General features: G+C 34.0%; 2 protein-coding genes across 4 annotated transcripts; both read left to right on the forward strand.

Moving 5' to 3' along the window:
• The first annotated feature begins 289 nt into the window (after positions 1 to 289).
• On the forward strand, positions 290 to 2,302 carry LOC106354908. Its single transcript, XM_048737114.1, has 3 exons — positions 290 to 837; positions 930 to 1,158; positions 1,537 to 2,302. Exons 1-3 carry the CDS (start codon positions 613 to 615, stop codon positions 1,974 to 1,976), a joined length of 894 nt encoding a protein of 297 aa, XP_048593071.1. The 5' UTR covers positions 290 to 612; the 3' UTR covers positions 1,977 to 2,302.
• A 6,197-nt stretch (positions 2,303 to 8,499) lies between these two features.
• Positions 8,500 to 12,344, forward strand: LOC106357544 (transmembrane E3 ubiquitin-protein ligase FLY2). Of its 3 annotated transcripts, none has more exons than XM_013797215.3 (14): positions 8,500 to 9,257; positions 9,355 to 9,424; positions 9,500 to 9,627; positions 9,688 to 9,803; positions 9,891 to 9,951; positions 10,045 to 10,114; positions 10,196 to 10,273; positions 10,374 to 10,531; positions 10,613 to 10,672; positions 10,767 to 10,860; positions 10,954 to 11,121; positions 11,211 to 11,539; positions 11,645 to 11,935; positions 12,033 to 12,344. In XM_013797215.3, the coding sequence occupies exons 1-13, from the start codon at positions 9,138 to 9,140 to the stop codon at positions 11,861 to 11,863; spliced, it is 1,671 nt and encodes a 556-aa protein (XP_013652669.1). In that variant the 5' UTR covers positions 8,500 to 9,137; the 3' UTR covers positions 11,864 to 11,935; positions 12,033 to 12,344. The 3 variants fall into 3 exon arrangements, with proteins under 3 accessions (XP_013652669.1, XP_013652668.1, XP_048593072.1); XM_013797214.3 differs by having other exon boundaries at positions 12,062 to 12,344; XM_048737115.1 differs by lacking the exon at positions 12,033 to 12,344 and having other exon boundaries at positions 11,211 to 11,581; positions 11,645 to 11,887.
• The last annotated feature ends 5,353 nt before the right edge of the window (positions 12,345 to 17,697 follow it).

Here is a 17,697-nt window from a genome sequence, read left to right on the forward strand (position 1 = left end):
TAAATTTGGACAATATAAAAACTAAAGAAAATACTGACACGGTTGTGTTGGCCATAATTTAGTATATCTTTATATTTACCGATAAACATTTATACGAAGAGTAAGAGACATTAAACGGAGGGCTAAAAATGTAAGGGAAAACTTTATATTTTTTTTTTTTTTTTTTAAACTTTATATATTTTCACTGTTAAATTGGAGTTTTCGCCCGATATTCTAGAATGAGTAAAACAAATCTTTTTGTTTTTTGGGTGATAAAAGTCATTTTTGGTTATCCTTTTTTGCTAGAAGGGAATCTTTTTATTATTAGAATATGATCAGAGTATATCCGAATATGTTGTGAAGAAGCTCACGAGATTAGTCATGCTGACATAGGAACTAGCTGTCTTGAGCAAATCATTCATCCCCGAGATCTGACACATCCTCCTATCAAAGTTCGACACGTCACAACCAATCCTCTCTTTCGCGGCGCCTTGTACCTGCTTCGCTGATTTCAGACCGGTCCCATCTCCGCCCTTCCCCACTGCTATATAAACTCTCTTCACTTTTCTCTCAAAAATAAAAACAAAAAAAAAACATTTATTTTTTCCCCCTTTCTTTGAATTTTTAAAACCGATGGATCGTCAAAATTCTGATGACATCGTGAGATTTCTCGATGGAATGGCTAGCTCCGACGACGTTCTATTCGGTTTCCTCGACGAAGGAAACCAGTCACCGGAAGACTTCCCGGACTCCGGTAACCTCAACGGTGGTGGAGATATAGACGATGTTGACGACAATAGCAATTGCAATCCTGAAGTAAACAAAGCTTTCTGGCAGGAACAAGAAAAACTTCTTCAGGTACTTTTTTTTTCTTCTTTCAAAAAGTTCAAAATCACAATTTTTAGTTAGCCGGTTTATTCGGGGGTCTAAAGTTGTTTGGGATTGTGTAGGGGACACTGTATAGGACAAGTTCAATTGAGACAAAGATTAGACAAGCGACAAAGGAAGCACTGAAAGAAGTTAAATCAAAGGGTCTTTATTGTGTCTGCCGACGACCCGTTGCTGGCGGTTGCCGGAGCTGCTTACGTGGTGAAATCTCTAGACACCTTCGAGATGTGGCCGGCTACGACTGCGTCATCTCCAAATCCAAGTGGAGAAGCTCTCAAGACATCCCTGCAGGTTGGTTAGGACACATTATCTTTTTACTCATTATTATAATCATATTACCTAGTGCGTGGCTCTGAACTGTTCAACCATCTTTATCTTCTTTTTTTTTTTTTGCTAAATAAGCCATCTTTATCTTCACTCCTCAAAGATCACGTCGATGCAAATATCTAAAATAAAATATTTTTGTTTGTTTTTTCTTCTGTTAGAAAAATTGACAAATATTATGTCCACAAGAACACGAATAGATATTTTTCCAGACCTATTCGTTGACTTGTTACTTTAGTATCGGATTTTGTCGTTCAACGGATTATATTTTATTATATGAAATTTATCTTTGAGTGACTTAACAACATTAATTAAGACTGACTCGTGTTTTTATCTAAAAATCAGGGGAACACGAATACATAGAGATCTTGGACCGGTCTGATTCGAAGAAAGGCGAGATGCGAGTGGTGATTGAGTTATCATTCAGGGCAGAGTTCGAGATTGCAAAAGGTGGTGAAGAGTACAAAAGGCTTATCAGCCGATTGCCGGAGGTTTACGTCGGAAAAACCGAGAGGCTCAGATCCCTGATCAAGATATTGTGCATCGCCGGGAAGAAATGCTTGAGAGACAAGAAAATGCATATGGGACCCTGGAGAAAACACAAGTACATGCAAGCCAAGTGGCTTGGCACGTGCGATAGATCGAGCTCCTTAGAAGCGGTCGTGGTCTCGGAGACCACTGAACCGGAGAATTGGGTGCCGCTGGTGAAGCCTAGGATTTCCATGCTGAACTACGATGGTCTGTCTACCGGGATGGGCCGTTCTGCCGCTGTAACAGTCGTGTGATATGTGTGTGACGCAAGTACTATTGATGACTTGTAATTATTAATTTATTTGATTAGAGGAAGTGAGAGGAGAGTTACATTAGTTCTGCGTTCCCTATTTGGAGTTAACCGGAAGTCTCAATAACGTTGGCTCTTGCGTGATGAAAAAAACGTTCAAGTCATCGTGCAACATGCATGAAGCATTGAGATTTCTTTCATAGATAGGAATGATTAAGATTTTACAGGAATACTATAGATTTTTTTGAACCCCGGAATGTATAAAAGTTATATTCATTATTTTCTAGAAAAAAAGTTAATGATATGTAGCCAATAGATTAATTATTCAAATTTTAAATCTCTTATTCATACAAAAACAGTCTCATAAGTACCATAACATTTTATCAGTTGTACGTTATGACAATAGAAATTGACCGTGAAACTACCAATATTTTTTATTCATCAATCCATTACATTACATATTGTAGGTGAAAAGGATAACCGTTTCTTTATGAGATTTACTCTTCTCTCTGGGATATGTTGCCGGTTTACGAATCCCCGGTAACAAGTTAAAGGGACGTCAGTCCATCACAGCGTTCTCAGTATGGGTGGGTTATCCTATTTAACATGTCGCTTAATTATCTCTGGTTTGTTCTTCTTCAATGTATCATAGCTTATATATCTCGAGGCTTGAAGAACCCTATGGTTCACATCCAGACCTCATTCACCTTCATAAGCACATTTTTTTTAATGAATGATAAATCTATTATAAAGAGAAACCATTGTTACTTTTCTACAACTTTTGTAGAACGGATTTTTTTTTTTAAGTTCACCTTCATAAGCACATTTCCTATGCTATATTACTAAATATATAAGTTATAAGTTACAAAACCAAGTGTAAAGTGATGGTAGCTTCTTGTGGTGAACCACATCTGAAAGCTCCTTTTTTTTATGAACACATTTTACCTGTTGACATGAGATAGTATCAACACTGGAAAAAAGCAGGTGAGATTGTCACGATATGATGATGATGATGATGATGATGATGATAAAAGAGTTTCATACAACTCATGATTAAAGAACCAAGCAGATTGAGAAAGTTATGGAGAGTGAATGATTCAAATATATTTATGGTAACATAATTACATAAGCCATTCATTGTTTACTCCATATATATGGAATATTTGACTCAGTAATTTCAAAGTCTTGAGTAAAAAGGTTTAATATTGATCGTTAAAGTAACTGTGGCAGATATAAAATATTGATCCAGTGGACTAAACCAGTCAAATGGCTTTAATTAACTAGCCGGTCAGACTAATGATTTCCATATATATATATGTCAGCATCAGTTTTGAAAATCCAGTATTAAACGAAACTGATGAGATTCATGAATTTGTAATTAATTTGGCAAATTAAATTGAAATTTATGTGGTATTATCACCATCACCATTACTTGATGTTTTTTGTAAATGTAAGAGAGAAGTAAAAAAGTTGGTTATATATATATATATATATTTATTTATGGTCAACGTATGAATGTTATAAAGTTGACATAGATTTGAATGTGCATCATCTCTATTATTAAAATAGAAGTACCCATTAGAAAATACTTCTTAGTTTTTAAAGATAATTACATTTTCATGCTACTAAGAATTAAATTGAATTTCCTATTTTAATGTTTGTTTTTTTCAGTTAGATTAATGTGTTTTCCTTATTCAAATATAAACTCAATGTCATTAAATGAACCTACCTATTTTAATATTTGTCTTTTCCAGTTAAATTAATGAGTTTTTCTTAATCAAATTTAAACTTAATGTCACTAAATAAACCTAAAAATACATCATATTTAACGTAACTTATTACGGACGAGTACAACCCAATAATGAACTTGAATTTTATTTTTACAAAAACGTGAATCACTGGACATATGTAATATTTTAAATATATTAACTACAATATAACATGCATATAACCTAACTATACTTTAGTTTGAAATGATCATGCTCAAATTTTATATAGTCAACTTACATCATGCATATCTATCGATGTACAATATTCAAACCATCTATAGTTTTCGTTTTCTTTATAGGATGTATCAACCAACCAATCATCCTATTGATTTTCTAAGCTTTATAAAAAAACAAATCAATAAATACAAACTCAAAATCCAATATCTTTTATTAATCAAAACAAAATATCTTCAATGTCGTATTTTTAATGTACCTATTAAATACCATAATTTATAAGAATAGATTTGATTCCAACCAATTGATCTATTACTTTGGTAATTGATTTACTTGCAGAAGAGAAAACAATAAATTTAAAATTTGTAAGAATATAAAGATATAAAGATTCCAACCAATTGCCTATATTTGCGTATGATTTTCGCATAATAAGCTTCAAATTGAACATTGAAAAAGATAGAGAGATTTTTTTTAATCTTTTACCGACACATAACTTAAACAAAACGAAGAGTTAAAGGTAATTTTGTTTTTGTTACACTTCCCAGAAAAAACGGTTACAACATGAGTTTTCATAATACGGTTAAAATTAATGTTATTGACATTTAATAATTATCTTGACGAAAAACAAAAATTATAAATAATTTATTATTAATAAAATTATGAAATTATTTACAAATTGATGACTAATTCATCGCCCTTTTTATATGTTAAATTTTTCATAGAAGTTTAAAAATCATTGTATTTCCTTTAAACATGTATAATTGATTTATAATCTTTTATGCCATACTAAGTTATAATATAATATTTTTTTCATATTTTACATTAATAACCATTGTTTTTATATATCGTCTACAATTCTCTAATTACGTCCATTTGTTCAATTTTTTATATGATATTGAATATTTATCGTAAACAGATGGTTTAAGATGCCAAAAAAATATTTAGTTGGTGAATATAATACATCAAATATTACAAATACATCATTTAGTTAAATAAATAACCAAAAACCGAAAATTCATACCCGCGCTCAGGGTCTAGTATGCATTATGCATAGATCTCGGTTTAATTAACAACTAATTATATATTTTCTTGGAACAAGAAGATATCCCCCTATACATTAAAAGAGAAGTCACTTTAGTGATTTCTGCTGAGATGGCACTCATATAGAGCTTCTCAGGAAAAACGTTATAATTCTATTGGCTGGTTTTTTTGAATTTTTCTTTTTCATTTATTTTAATCAATCGCTTATGTAGACAAGCCCAAAACTATTGTCGATTTCGTTAAGCCCATATATAGCTAGGAGATAATAATTATCGATTTAGTTTAGCTTTGGGTATCCGTTCGGGTTCGGGTCATGTATTTCAGATTTTCGGGTATTTCGGTATAGAGGTGTAGAACCCGTTCGGGTATTTCTGTACTTCGGGTCGGGTTCGGGTATTTTTAGTTCGGATTCAGTTATTTTAGATCTGGTTTGGATATTTAGATTTTGAAAAAAAAATTAAAATTTCATTTCTCAAGTTTCTTATATTTAAAAATATAACTTTCAGTTAACTAATTTTTTATTTTTAATAGATTGAATAGTTAATAGATTTGGACATAACATTTTAAAACTAAAAAGATATTAATTTAGTTAATTTTTTTAAATTTCGGATGTAACTTTTTGTTAATTTTTTAAATAAAAAACTTGACATGCATTTTAAGTGAGTAGCAAATCATTTTTTCGTAATTGTATGTATATCATATGAACTTAAAGTATGTGTAGTATCAATATAAATATTTTATATAAAATGAGAGATGTAAACTAGAGATATAAGGTTAATTATACATATGTTCGATTATCTTCAGATATCCATTCGAGTTCGGGTATCCAACCTCTCCTTATTCAATATCCGTTCAGGTATTTTGCTACTTCGGTTCGGATTTCAGTTCGGATTTTTCGGATCGGGTTCGGGTGCCACTTCGGATATCGGGTAAAGTGTCCACCCCTACTAAATAGGTTGTTTATTTTTAATAACTTACCTTTCTAATATGGATTACTTGCGCAAGTTGAAATCATTAAATATGCAAATAACTTATTGACAAATTTTGTTTTTAATAACTTACCTTTCTGATATAGATTACTTGCGCAAGTTGAAATCATTAAATATGCAAATCACTTATTCACAATATGAATTACTTGCGCAAGTTGAAATCATTAAATTTTATCGATTTAGTTTACCCTTGGGCAAGATTTAGAATTAAGACAAATATTAAAAACTTTCCTTATTATTCAAACGGTAAACTTGCGCATGTTGATATCATATTTATTATATTGCTTACAAAATATTTTAATGTTTCTAATTAGATTGTTTGTTTTTAATAACTTACCTTTCTAATATGGATTACTTGCGCAAGTTAAAATCATATCATATGCAAATCATTTTTTGACAATACACATTTAATATCTTTCTTTAAACGATTTTATTATTTATTGTGCAAAATATTAAAATCATTAATATGAGAATAAATCGACTGTATATATATAGGAGACACCCAAGGTCTTAAAATACAAACATTCTCTTTTCATTCTTTAAAGTATTATTCACAAATCTCTCCTCTCATACTATTAAGGTATTACGACAATGTTGCTTGTGTGCTAAGAAAAATGTGTTTAGACGCAAAGGCTCCTCATCTTTAGAACCCTGAACTCAACTCTTTGTGTCTTGTCTCCAAAAAACATGTCTGGTCTATCTTTTCCATGTGTTGAATACTGGTAACGACAATATAGTCTTCCTTTTTTTATATGTAGACCAGGTCGTGAGAGTGATAGTGATCCAGAAAACCTTGATTGAACATGCTGAGAAGCTTCGCCAAGTTAAAGCAGTTCTTGAAGAGGTTCTTTAGTACTTTCTCTTTGTTTGTTGAATATTGTCCGGGAAAGTATTACATAGTATCATTTAGTAATACTATCTTATATTATTTTTTTTGTTGAATATACTATCTTATAAGTAAGCTAGCATTATGCATTTTTTATTTAATTCATGAGGTCATTTTCTCACAGCAGAGAACCTTTTGGAATTGTGCAGAGAGAAAATTTCTCAGGGATATACAAGAAGGTTCAACTGAAGCCGCTGAAGTGGGATGGTGAAGGCGAAGAATAAAGACCTGTAGAGGCCCTTATGATTCTTAAATACGGCGGTGTTCTAACTCACGCTGGTAGAAAACAGGTGTTTACATACTCTACCATTTAATTTGTCATTGTTATATATATATATATATATATATATATATATATATATATATATATATATATATATGTTTTCCAAATATGGAATAATTGTTTAACTTATTGACGTTTAACATCACTTGCCATATAATCTAACGAATATTACAAATAATAATTTATGGAAACTATTCTCGAAATTATTGAAAGACTAATAATGTTTTATTTATTACTTTTAATATTTATAACCTATAAAATAAAATGAACGAAATTTTATATAAGATAATTATAATAGTTTTATCCTCTACTTGATGAACTGTGTTCAAATATAATTATATAATAACTATTTTAAATATTACAAAATCCAAAAATGTTTATCAATATTATTTTTAAATTATTTATCGTTGTTTAAAGAATAAATTTATCATAATTTTAAAATAATTTATAAAATGCTTACAAAATGCAAGGCAAAGTTGCACTTTCAAGAGTTAAGTCGAGATCTGGATTAAAAATCTTAATAGCTGGTAAAGAAGGGAAGCCGAAGAAAAAAACATTGAATGTTGTCTACAAACAAATTTTTCAGAATATTCCGTAGTCACTGTACGTAATTTTAATCTACTTTTTTTCAAATAAAATTTTTAAAATATATAAACTGTTACAATTATTTATTTTTTGTATTTGCGAGATGGGTTGTGATGAGTTAGGAGACCGATGACGGTATGTCAATTTAATATTATTTCATATTCAATAAAATTTAGAAATTTATAAATCTATCAAATAATGTTAACCCGTCAAATTGCTTACAAAATTTATTTAATTTTTTGCACGTTTCTAATTGAATTTGCTTTCTTTATCGAGAAATGTACTTCATAATTTATATTATTTATGGATAATATTTTGATTTTCTTATATTTTCTTTTAATATGTCTACATAAATGTTTGTTTATTATTTATGGAAAATAATATTATTCACCTAAATAAAGAATTACGACACATATACAATACAATTCTAATTAATGATAATATAAAATCTGTTACTTCTAAAACTATACACTATTTATTCCATTTTTTTTAATGAAAGTATCTTCTTAAACACACAAAATATTTTGTGACGTTGCAATTATATATACACATAATATATGTCTCTTCATACTGCCGTTACTGTGTTCCCTCTCGTTCATCTTAAATATTGACTACCAGCTTTTTTTCATGACTGATGAATTCTCCCAAAGACGGTGGTACTATGTTGTAAAATCTGTTATTTCTAAAAACTATATAATATATATTTTATATTTTAAATTTTTTTTATGTCCGCACAGGGTGCGGACCGGTCACCTAGTAAGATTTAAAAAGAAAGAAAAAGAGAGAAGAGAGAAGAGAAGGAGAGAGTGAAAGTAACTCGTGTTTCCAAGTTTCTAGTTTCTGTTGGCTGACCTTGTTCCCATTTTCCTTTGTTATATAAAAAAAGAAAAGAAATTAAACTATCGTGAGAAGGAAGGAAGGAGGGTGGAATCAGAGAGTCGGATAGAGAGAATCTCGAACGACCTCACCTTCTCACCACACCTGCCTGGGTTTCTCTCTCTCTTTTTTTTTAATTTTATATTTTAATTAATTGGTTGAATATGTCAAAAGTCAAATTGAAGCTGTATGTATGATTGATCTCGATCATACGAAATGGGGGAGTTGGAATCTGAGCAGAAGTCCTAAATAAGTGTTGTTAATGTGTCTAGTTGCTGCTAGGTTTGGTGTGGAGACGAACAACAGATAAATAAAGAAAATTTAATCTCTAATTTGTTTGTTGTGGTTAGAAGAAGCATCAAAATCAAGTTGGTTCTTCTTCTTCTTTCGTCTCTCAAACTATCAGTTTGCTGGGCTCTCACTTTCGTTCCGATTTCGGTTGGTTTGACTTCACTTGAAGCAACTTCCGTTTTTTTCTCTCTCTCTCTCTCTGTTCTTCTTTTTATGATATATATGCATTTTTGATTGTAATTTTTTTTTAAAAAATAATCATCATTGCCTTATGAAGAAGTCGAATATGGGATTAGGGTTTCTGTTGTGCTTATTATCGATTCTGGTTACGCAACAAGCCAATGGACTCAGACCCATCAGAGACACCTCTCGATCCTCCTGGGGCGATCAGGTTTCTCCTTTTTCTTTTTTTTTGTATAAAAGCTTATAGTCTTATGACCTCCCGATCCTCATATATGTGTTTGGTAATGATATATATATGTTGCAAGTGGCTCTTTGGTAAAAAAGAAGTAAGCAGCGGACCATTTTCCCCTTGGAATATAACAGGAACTTACAGAGGTTTTGCTTTCTGCTTTCCCACAACGCATCATCTCTTCTTCGAATTTGGATATCACCAATCTCTCATATGTGCAGGCACCTGGAAGTTTCAAGATACTGTAAATAGCTCTTCCAAGTTCCCTGACTTCCGTAATCAAAATGGCAACTCTGTCATCGAGTTAGTCACTAGTCCTACTAAGATTACTGGTGTCCACTATGTTCAGGTCACTACTTCTTCTTTCTTCTTTTTATATATATCAGTTATTAACTTTGAGCGGGGACAGGGTGCTGTTGTTTTCCATGACGTTTTTGACAATGAACACAATGTTGGCGGTGCCCAAATTAAAGTCGAAGGTGTTTATATCTGGCCCTTCCGTCAGCTCCGTCTTGTTGCTAACAGGTCTCTTCCTATAACATCTGTTTTTGATTACTCTAATTGCGATTTTTTTTTAAAGATTCTATATCAACAAGGTTTTGTACATTTCAGCGGAAAGAATGGTGATTCAGGCCTCGAAGACGATTATCTTCTCTCCAACCCCTATCATCTGGTAAATTAATCATCCACTTTCCCACCTGATTCCTTTGTTTATCTTTATTCATATATATCTCTGGCGAGCTTACTAGTTGTGTTGGTCGTACAGCTCGGCATTTTTTCCTCTCAAGTACTTCAAGAATCTCCAAGAGACAGAATAATGTCGAAACAAAAGGCTTGTGAGTAGTAGCAACTAACTGTGTATCCATCTCATATGTGCTACATCTCTCACCTTCGAATTGTCATTGTGTTTTTTCCAGCTCCAATACATGAGATGGAGAAGCATTGTAATATCGAAATAGCAGCTCAGATATCCCGAGCCTCTTCTACTCAAAACAGTATGTAGTATGCTCTACTTTAGACAATGAAATGATGATGCTGCCTGCTGAGTTCTTGCCTTCTTGGTTAAATTTAGAAGTTTACTTAAATTTTGTTTAGGTGGGGACAAAGATTATTTTCACATTGAAGGATTGATGGAAAGTCCTGCAGTAGATGACGACGGAGATTGTTTCTCCCCCTTGTTGCTCAATGCAACCTCAATCAACGTTGAAGTCTACTACAACAAAGCTGTCAACTATACACTGATGGTCACTTTTGTATCCTTTTGTCCAATCCATCACAGAATGACAAACACCGTAGCAGTTTTAGTGGGTTCCTTGACTTGTTATTGTTCTTAGGTCTCCTTCCTCCAGGTTCTTTTGTTGATCCGGCAAATGGAGCACAGTAACACACAATCTGTAAGATTCTCATGTTTGTTAACTTGATCTGATCCATTTTAAAGGAAGATAATGATGCCTAACACACACTGGGATAACTCTTCTTGAATACAAGGGTGCTGCAAAGGTCTCCATTGTCATGATCGGGCAGCAAGCTATTATGGATTCTTATCTATGCCTTTTACATCTTACAGCCGGGATCTTAGTTGGTACGTACGTGTATATATATATCAATGAAACCTTTTCATACTTTTCTTAGTCATCCTGTAAGACAAAGACTTCACTCACTTCTTCGTATGCAGAATCATTATTTAACGCGTTTGCAACAGCAGCGTTCTTCAAATTCGTAGTGTTCTCGATATTTGAGATGAGATATCTTCTGGCCATATGGAAAGCAACCAGGCCTTCAAACAGCGGTGAGGGCTGGGAGACAATGAGGCGTGAGCTCTCCTTTCTCTACAGCCGTTTCTGTAAGTATTTTAGTTTATTGTCTTTCATTTTTGTTCATCAAGTAAATGCTTCGAATTCTCACAGAATGTTTGATGATGGTTTTCAACAGATGGAATCCTTCTTGGAGGGATATTGATAATGTATGAGCTCCACAACTACATGCGGTGGATCCTCCTTCTCATGTACTCGTTTTGGATTCCGCAGATAGTTGCAAACGTTGTTCGTGATTCTAGAAAGCCTCTGCACCCTTATTATATCTTGGGGATGACGGTTACACGGCTTGCCATACCGTTGTATGTATTTGGATGCCCCAAGAACTTCATGCGTGTAGAGCCCAGCAATGCCTGGTGTGTAGGCCTGTGCGCATTCACCGGGTTTCAAGCTGCCGTTCTTCTTCTTCAGCATTATTTTGGGTCCCGTTGCTTTGTTCCACGGAAGGTGTGTTGGTGATTCTGATATCTTCTTTTTACTTGATCAATAGTAAGTTTCTTAGAGTTTTTTTTTTACTAATAAATCAAGAGCTCATGTGTGTTTGCTTGGCAGATGCTACCTGATAAATACAACTACTACAGAAGATTAGATCATGATGTAAACAGAAGCAGGGACTGCGTGATATGCATGGCCACAATTGATCTCAGGAGGCGCACCAATGATTGCATGGTAACGCCGTGTGAGCATTTATTCCACTCGGGATGCTTACAGAGATGGATGGACATAAAGATGGAGTGCCCAACATGTCGTCGCACACTTCCTCCAGCTTAAGACTTAAGAGGATCATCTCTGCTTCGGTTTCCCTAGGGAGTCATCTATTAACTTCACCCACATTAATTGCAGGTAACAGTTGAAATCTCAGAGCTATTGGTTCTGTGGATTGACTAATCTGGTTTGTTTTGTTCATGTCTTTTTGGATGATGTCTCTGGAAACTGAAAGATGCATTTGGGGTGCTTCTTTGGTTTCAGGCTTTGGGAAGAGATTAGAAGAATACAAAACAGGGATAGAATCTGTAGAAGACGTATTTTTGTAAGAATGAATTGTGTAATAATCTCCAATCCAATCTCTTTAGTGCAATATTCATGAGAAGGTTACATAAAAGGACACATTATGAATTCTCTTTACGCGTGAAGACACATTCTGATCTTAGAACACTTTAGTTGTACGGCTGTGTAAATTTGTGACAAAAATGACCTTGATATGTTTTAGAGAAGCAACCATTACATAACTTAGTTTGGAGAGTTGGTTCCAGCTGTGACGTTTATTCTGAGGTTTGCTGTTTGATGTATTTCTCTACATAATTTTTTATTTTTTAACAATAAATCAACTTTTCATACCCCAACATATTTGATCCATAATCAGTTTCTAATTCTCAAATATGTATATATATATATAAGTATATATGTCAAAAATACGATTTTTTTTCATTTTATTTTGATATCCATGTGTATATTTATATTTATATTAAAAATTTAACTTTAGTTAACATAGTGGAATGTCGTGGATGTGTCCGTGGTGGATCAGTCACTGGTGGTTAGGTTCATGGACAATTAATGTTGTGGATGCATTCGTAGTAAATGCAATTAATTTACTGGACACAGTTTATATGCATTATGTGGACGTCATTTGATGGACACAAATGAGTTAATTAGGTGGCATTGCGTACAATTTATGAAAGACAGACTCATCTGGATGGTCAAAGTTGTATTCATGAACTCTAGCAAGTTCTTCTTCAGTCAAACTATAGTAGAACAAGTAATGCCACATCATTCATTCTCTTAATATTTACTGGAGCAATATGTGGACGGAGAAAGTATTTCTTGAATAAGATTCATACGCTCATAACATCATTTAAATACATTCAGCGTCGATTATAAAAGTTTTGTATTCTGATTATCCTGTTTTTAAATATTTGGTGTTGTGAGTAATTTGTTTCTCTTCGGCTATGTTTATACTCTCCACAATACATTCATCCATGATATACTCACATACATATTCATGAGACACCATCCACGACACACTAACCACGAGAATCCTATCCACTATACATTCATCCATAAAACACTGTCCACAAATCACCCATCCATGAGTATTATAGATGATAGGAAAGTTTTCAGATATCCTTGAATTAGTACACATGCTCTCAGACATGGTTCGTAAGATCACAAAGTCTAAGACATTTCATACTTGAGTTTCCACTTGATTGTACAAAAACTTGAAACACAAATAGCCAATTGCATAACTTCTTTATAAAAAAGTTAACATAATTCTCTTGTCCACAAGTATCTTGTCCATAACTATTTCATTAACAAAGACTCTTACAAATAATTTGTTTTCTTTTTCTTAACTTGTTTGATTCTTATATATATGTTTTAAATTTCAAATAATGATACAAAAAAGGGAGAATATGAAAACAAATTACAAAGAGGGCTAATTACAAAATATATTCGATTATTGATGGAAATAGAGATGCAATTAAGAAGATGGAAAAGCTTATAATAATCTTGGTGACCCAGATGACAGTGGACTCAGATTTGCAGATACATCAGGGAGGATCGCCGAGGATAAAACGGAGAGAAACGACGTACGTTGAGCAAATTTTTTGGTGACCACAACATCCGTAGGCAACCCATTTGATATTCGTAGGCAAATTTTTCGGCACATCTATCATCCGTTGTTTAATTTGGGATTGGAATTGAGAAAGTTATTTTGAAGCTAGAGAAGATAGAGGTCTAGTGGGGAAGAAGAGTTATTTAGTTAAGGGTGTTTTTTTTTGTCCGTCATGAGTAAGTTGTTTAGTTAAGGGGTGTCAATGTCTTTACACAGCAAAAAAGTGTGTAGCAAGTCCAATGTGACCTTTAGTGTAATTAGAAACTGGAAAAGTGTCTGAGAGAGTAAATATTTCAATATTCATTTGGCTCTTTTGGTCATTCTCTCAGCAAAACCCCTTGGACTCTTCAATATACAAACAATCATTTACCTCTTAACATCTTTTGAGGTTTATATTATTTCTACCAACACGGCATGATTAGTCTTGGCTCAAGCAACACCACCAAACCATGATCCAGCTTTGTCTAGGTTCTTGGCCTCTCTTGAGAGGAAGGTTCATTCAACTTTTGTTTGGAGAACCATATTGGATGAAAGTGGCTTAGGCAACACAAATTGCGGTTATAAACGTCTAATACAATCATTTAGGTTTTCAAATGGCCAAAGCAGATATAGTTTGGTTCAAAATATAGTCCAAGAAAATCATTTCAGCAGTATCTAGGGATACAAACACTATTAATCCAAAATTGTGATGTAGTTACTAAAAGTTTAAAGGAATTTCATGTCATTGCTAAAAATTAAAATTTAATTTCTAATTTTTTTTGTTTTTTGCTGTTAAAAAAACGTTATTGTTTTTTTGTCAATATAGTGTTGTGTATTCAAGTTTCGAAACAACCATGTAATTTTGTGCATTATCTTTCAAAATCAACAAAAGAAAAAGAAAATAACAAAAGAGAATTAAAAATTCCAACTAGAGAAGGATAATTCAATTGAAGACTTTAATATAATTTGAAAGAATAGAGAATTCAATACAATCCCCACTATTATTCTATTGTGAATTTTATAAATTCTATTAATTTCAGTAGCATTTAATTTACAGATTTCAAATATCCACTAAACTCCAATATTATTCAATCTTACAATGGCTTTTATAATATTTGAATTTCGATGGAATTTAATAGAATTCAGACGAGAAAAAGTAAATTCCAAAGTTTGAAGGTTTTTAGTTGTTATTTTGATGTAATTCACTGAATCTCATAAAATACTTTAAAACCTCTAACTTTATAAATTCAATCATCCAAACCCTCATAAGAATAATTAATAGGATGTGAATTGAGTTGATCTCTATGGATTTCAAACAAAAGTTAAAGAAAAATTGAATGGGTAAACACTTTTTTCTACATGTTATTTTTTTTTTCTTCTAAGAAAATTTTCATAGTTAGGAAAAATCCTATTTGGAGAAAATATTTGTTCTCGTTCATTTGATTACAAATTAGTTTATTTTAGCCCTTTTAATTTCTATGAAATAATCTAGCTAGAGAGGTAAGAAAAGATCGGTACAATTTCTGGTCGATAAAATTTAGTATATGCTTATAAAAATCAATCAAAATTTACAATGTTTAGCAATTTTCCAAATTTAGATAGAACTCAGATTAGCAATAAAAATTTAGTATATGCTTATAAAATAAGTCAAAATTTACAATGTTTAGCAATTTCATAAAAATCAGTCAAAATTTATTTTGACGTGTGTTTTAATTAAGATTTTTGTGAACATTATGAGCTTGAACCACACTCTTTGTATTTGTTTTCAGTTCGATGGAGAGGTAAAGAAGCATGAGCTGCAAAAGCTGGTGGGTGTGTATTATGGAGACAACTTTGAGGACATTGTGGGGTGCACATGCACTCGGAAGTCGAAGTGCATGACATCCAAGTGTCACTGCCTCTCGGCCAAGATCCGGTGCGGTGACTCATGTGGTTGCAAGGCCCCACATTGCGCGAACCAAAAGCTGCCAGAGACACTGAAGGAGCACGACGAGGTGGTGGTTAACGTTCAAGTAGGCGCATCAGTTCAAACCCTTAGGGTTCCTCTCAGAGCTGCTAGGGAGTGAACGGAGCATGCTTGTGATTACTCTATTGAAAATAAGCTTTTTTAACATATTGATTGACCTAGATTTAAATATGTAATCCTAGTATGTTTTTTTTGCTAAGAATGCTAATATCAAAGATGCAACATGATTTTTCTGATATATAAGATAACACAAACTCTTCTTTTTCTTTTTATATGTAAACAAAAAACATAAGATCATGAAAGAAATTTTGAAAACACACAATACAAAAGGTCTGTGAGATAACAAACTAAATCCCGCATTGGAGAATTAGACAAAGAGTGTCTAATATATAAAGAGATGTCCAACTCTAATAGTACGAAGCCTTTTGAGATGGAAACCAAAAGTAAATCCATGCGGGCTTGCCAATTAGGTCCAAAGTGGACAATATCATACTAATCGGATAATATAGAGTTGGACACGGGATTTCACTATCCCAACAATTGGTATCAGAGCGGTTGACGAGAAATCTGCAAAAAAGACCGAAATACCCTTTGAATGATGAATGGGTATCCTATGAGTTAGGAATGAGAGGTATGTAGCAGGTATCGAGTCAGAAGATTCTGGAGATCAGTTGTGAGACACGAGATGAATGTGATCCTTAGTTTGAGGGGGAGAATGTGAGATAACAAACTAAATCCCACATTGGAGAATTAGACAAAGAGTGTCTAATATATAAAGAGATGTCCAACTCTAATAGTACGAGGCCTTTTGGAATGGAAACCAAAAGTAAATCCATGCGGGCTTGCCAATTAGGTCCAAAGTGGACAATATCGTACTAATCGGATAATATAGAGTTGGACACGGGATTTCACTATCCCAACAAGGTCACATTGCGCATTTTGGTTTAAAGAAGACTTCTTGACTGACCTTAGTCACTCGAAGTATTGTGCTGCTGCTTGAAATGGTATGCTGTGTACCATCATGATAAACATAGGAGAGTGTAATGTCTTTTCCACGTGGAGCAGAAGAAAATAAATTTTGAAATTAAACGGGAAAGAAAAGGAAGGAAGGTGAAAGTTAGTGACAACATAAAAGTTTCGTGGGGAACGAGAGAGAAAAGAGAGAGAAAAGTAAAAACTCAGAGGGAAACGGCGGTCGGCCGGCGCGTGAGCGTCCGTGCCGCCGCCGAAACCCGTTTTCTTTTAGAAATAATGATAAGTGTCTTGCCTTCTCCTCGTCTCCTCTGGTTTCCGCCTGTCTGGGCTCTGGTCAGCTACCATCCGGCGCGGTTCTGGTCCTGGAGTCACGACGCGGTTGCGGAAAAGATGGCGGGGTTAAGACTTTAGTAGATCGAGTAATATTTCCGGGAGATGGAGGCTATCACAGATCTGTCGCCGCCGGCCCTTTGTCTCCGTGGCGGGGAAGCTTCTTCAGTTCCGCCGTCATCGGCTCTGGTCTCCGGGGGGTGAAGGCTTCCACAGCCTTGCGTCGCCGGCTTTAGGTCTCTAGTCTTTTAGGGTTTAATTTTTTATCTTGGTTTTGTTATGATTCGGCTGGTTGTGGGTTCGTCGGAGGAGAGGGAAGTTCTCCGGCGGAAAGGGTGACGATGCATGCGATGCTTCTTCTTGGGAGTCTGCGGTGAACGGTGGTGGATGAGATCTCGCCTCGGCGATTGATTCTCTCCGGTTTTAGAGGCCCAAAGATGGTTGAGGAGATTATTGACGGAGCTTTTGAGTTCCGGGGTGGTCGGAAGATCAGTTTGTTTGGATCTCCGGTGAAAACGAGAAGCGGTAGAGACGCGGTGCCCTCGCAACACGTGTACCCTCGACGGCGAGGATGGCAACACGTGTCCAAGCATCAGAGAGGCTTATCTGTGAGGCGGCCGAAGTCAATCGCGTGAAGTGTCTAGGGTTTTCCTCAAGTTGGGCCGGAGGGTTTAGCCCAATTGAGAAGTGAGTGCTGCCCTTTTGGTTCTTTTGGGCTTTTGTATGTTTGTTATTTGGTACTGG

This window comes from Brassica napus, chromosome A7 (genome assembly GCF_020379485.1).
Source record: "Brassica napus cultivar Da-Ae chromosome A7, Da-Ae, whole genome shotgun sequence".
NCBI classification, from domain to species: domain Eukaryota; kingdom Viridiplantae; phylum Streptophyta; class Magnoliopsida; order Brassicales; family Brassicaceae; genus Brassica; species Brassica napus.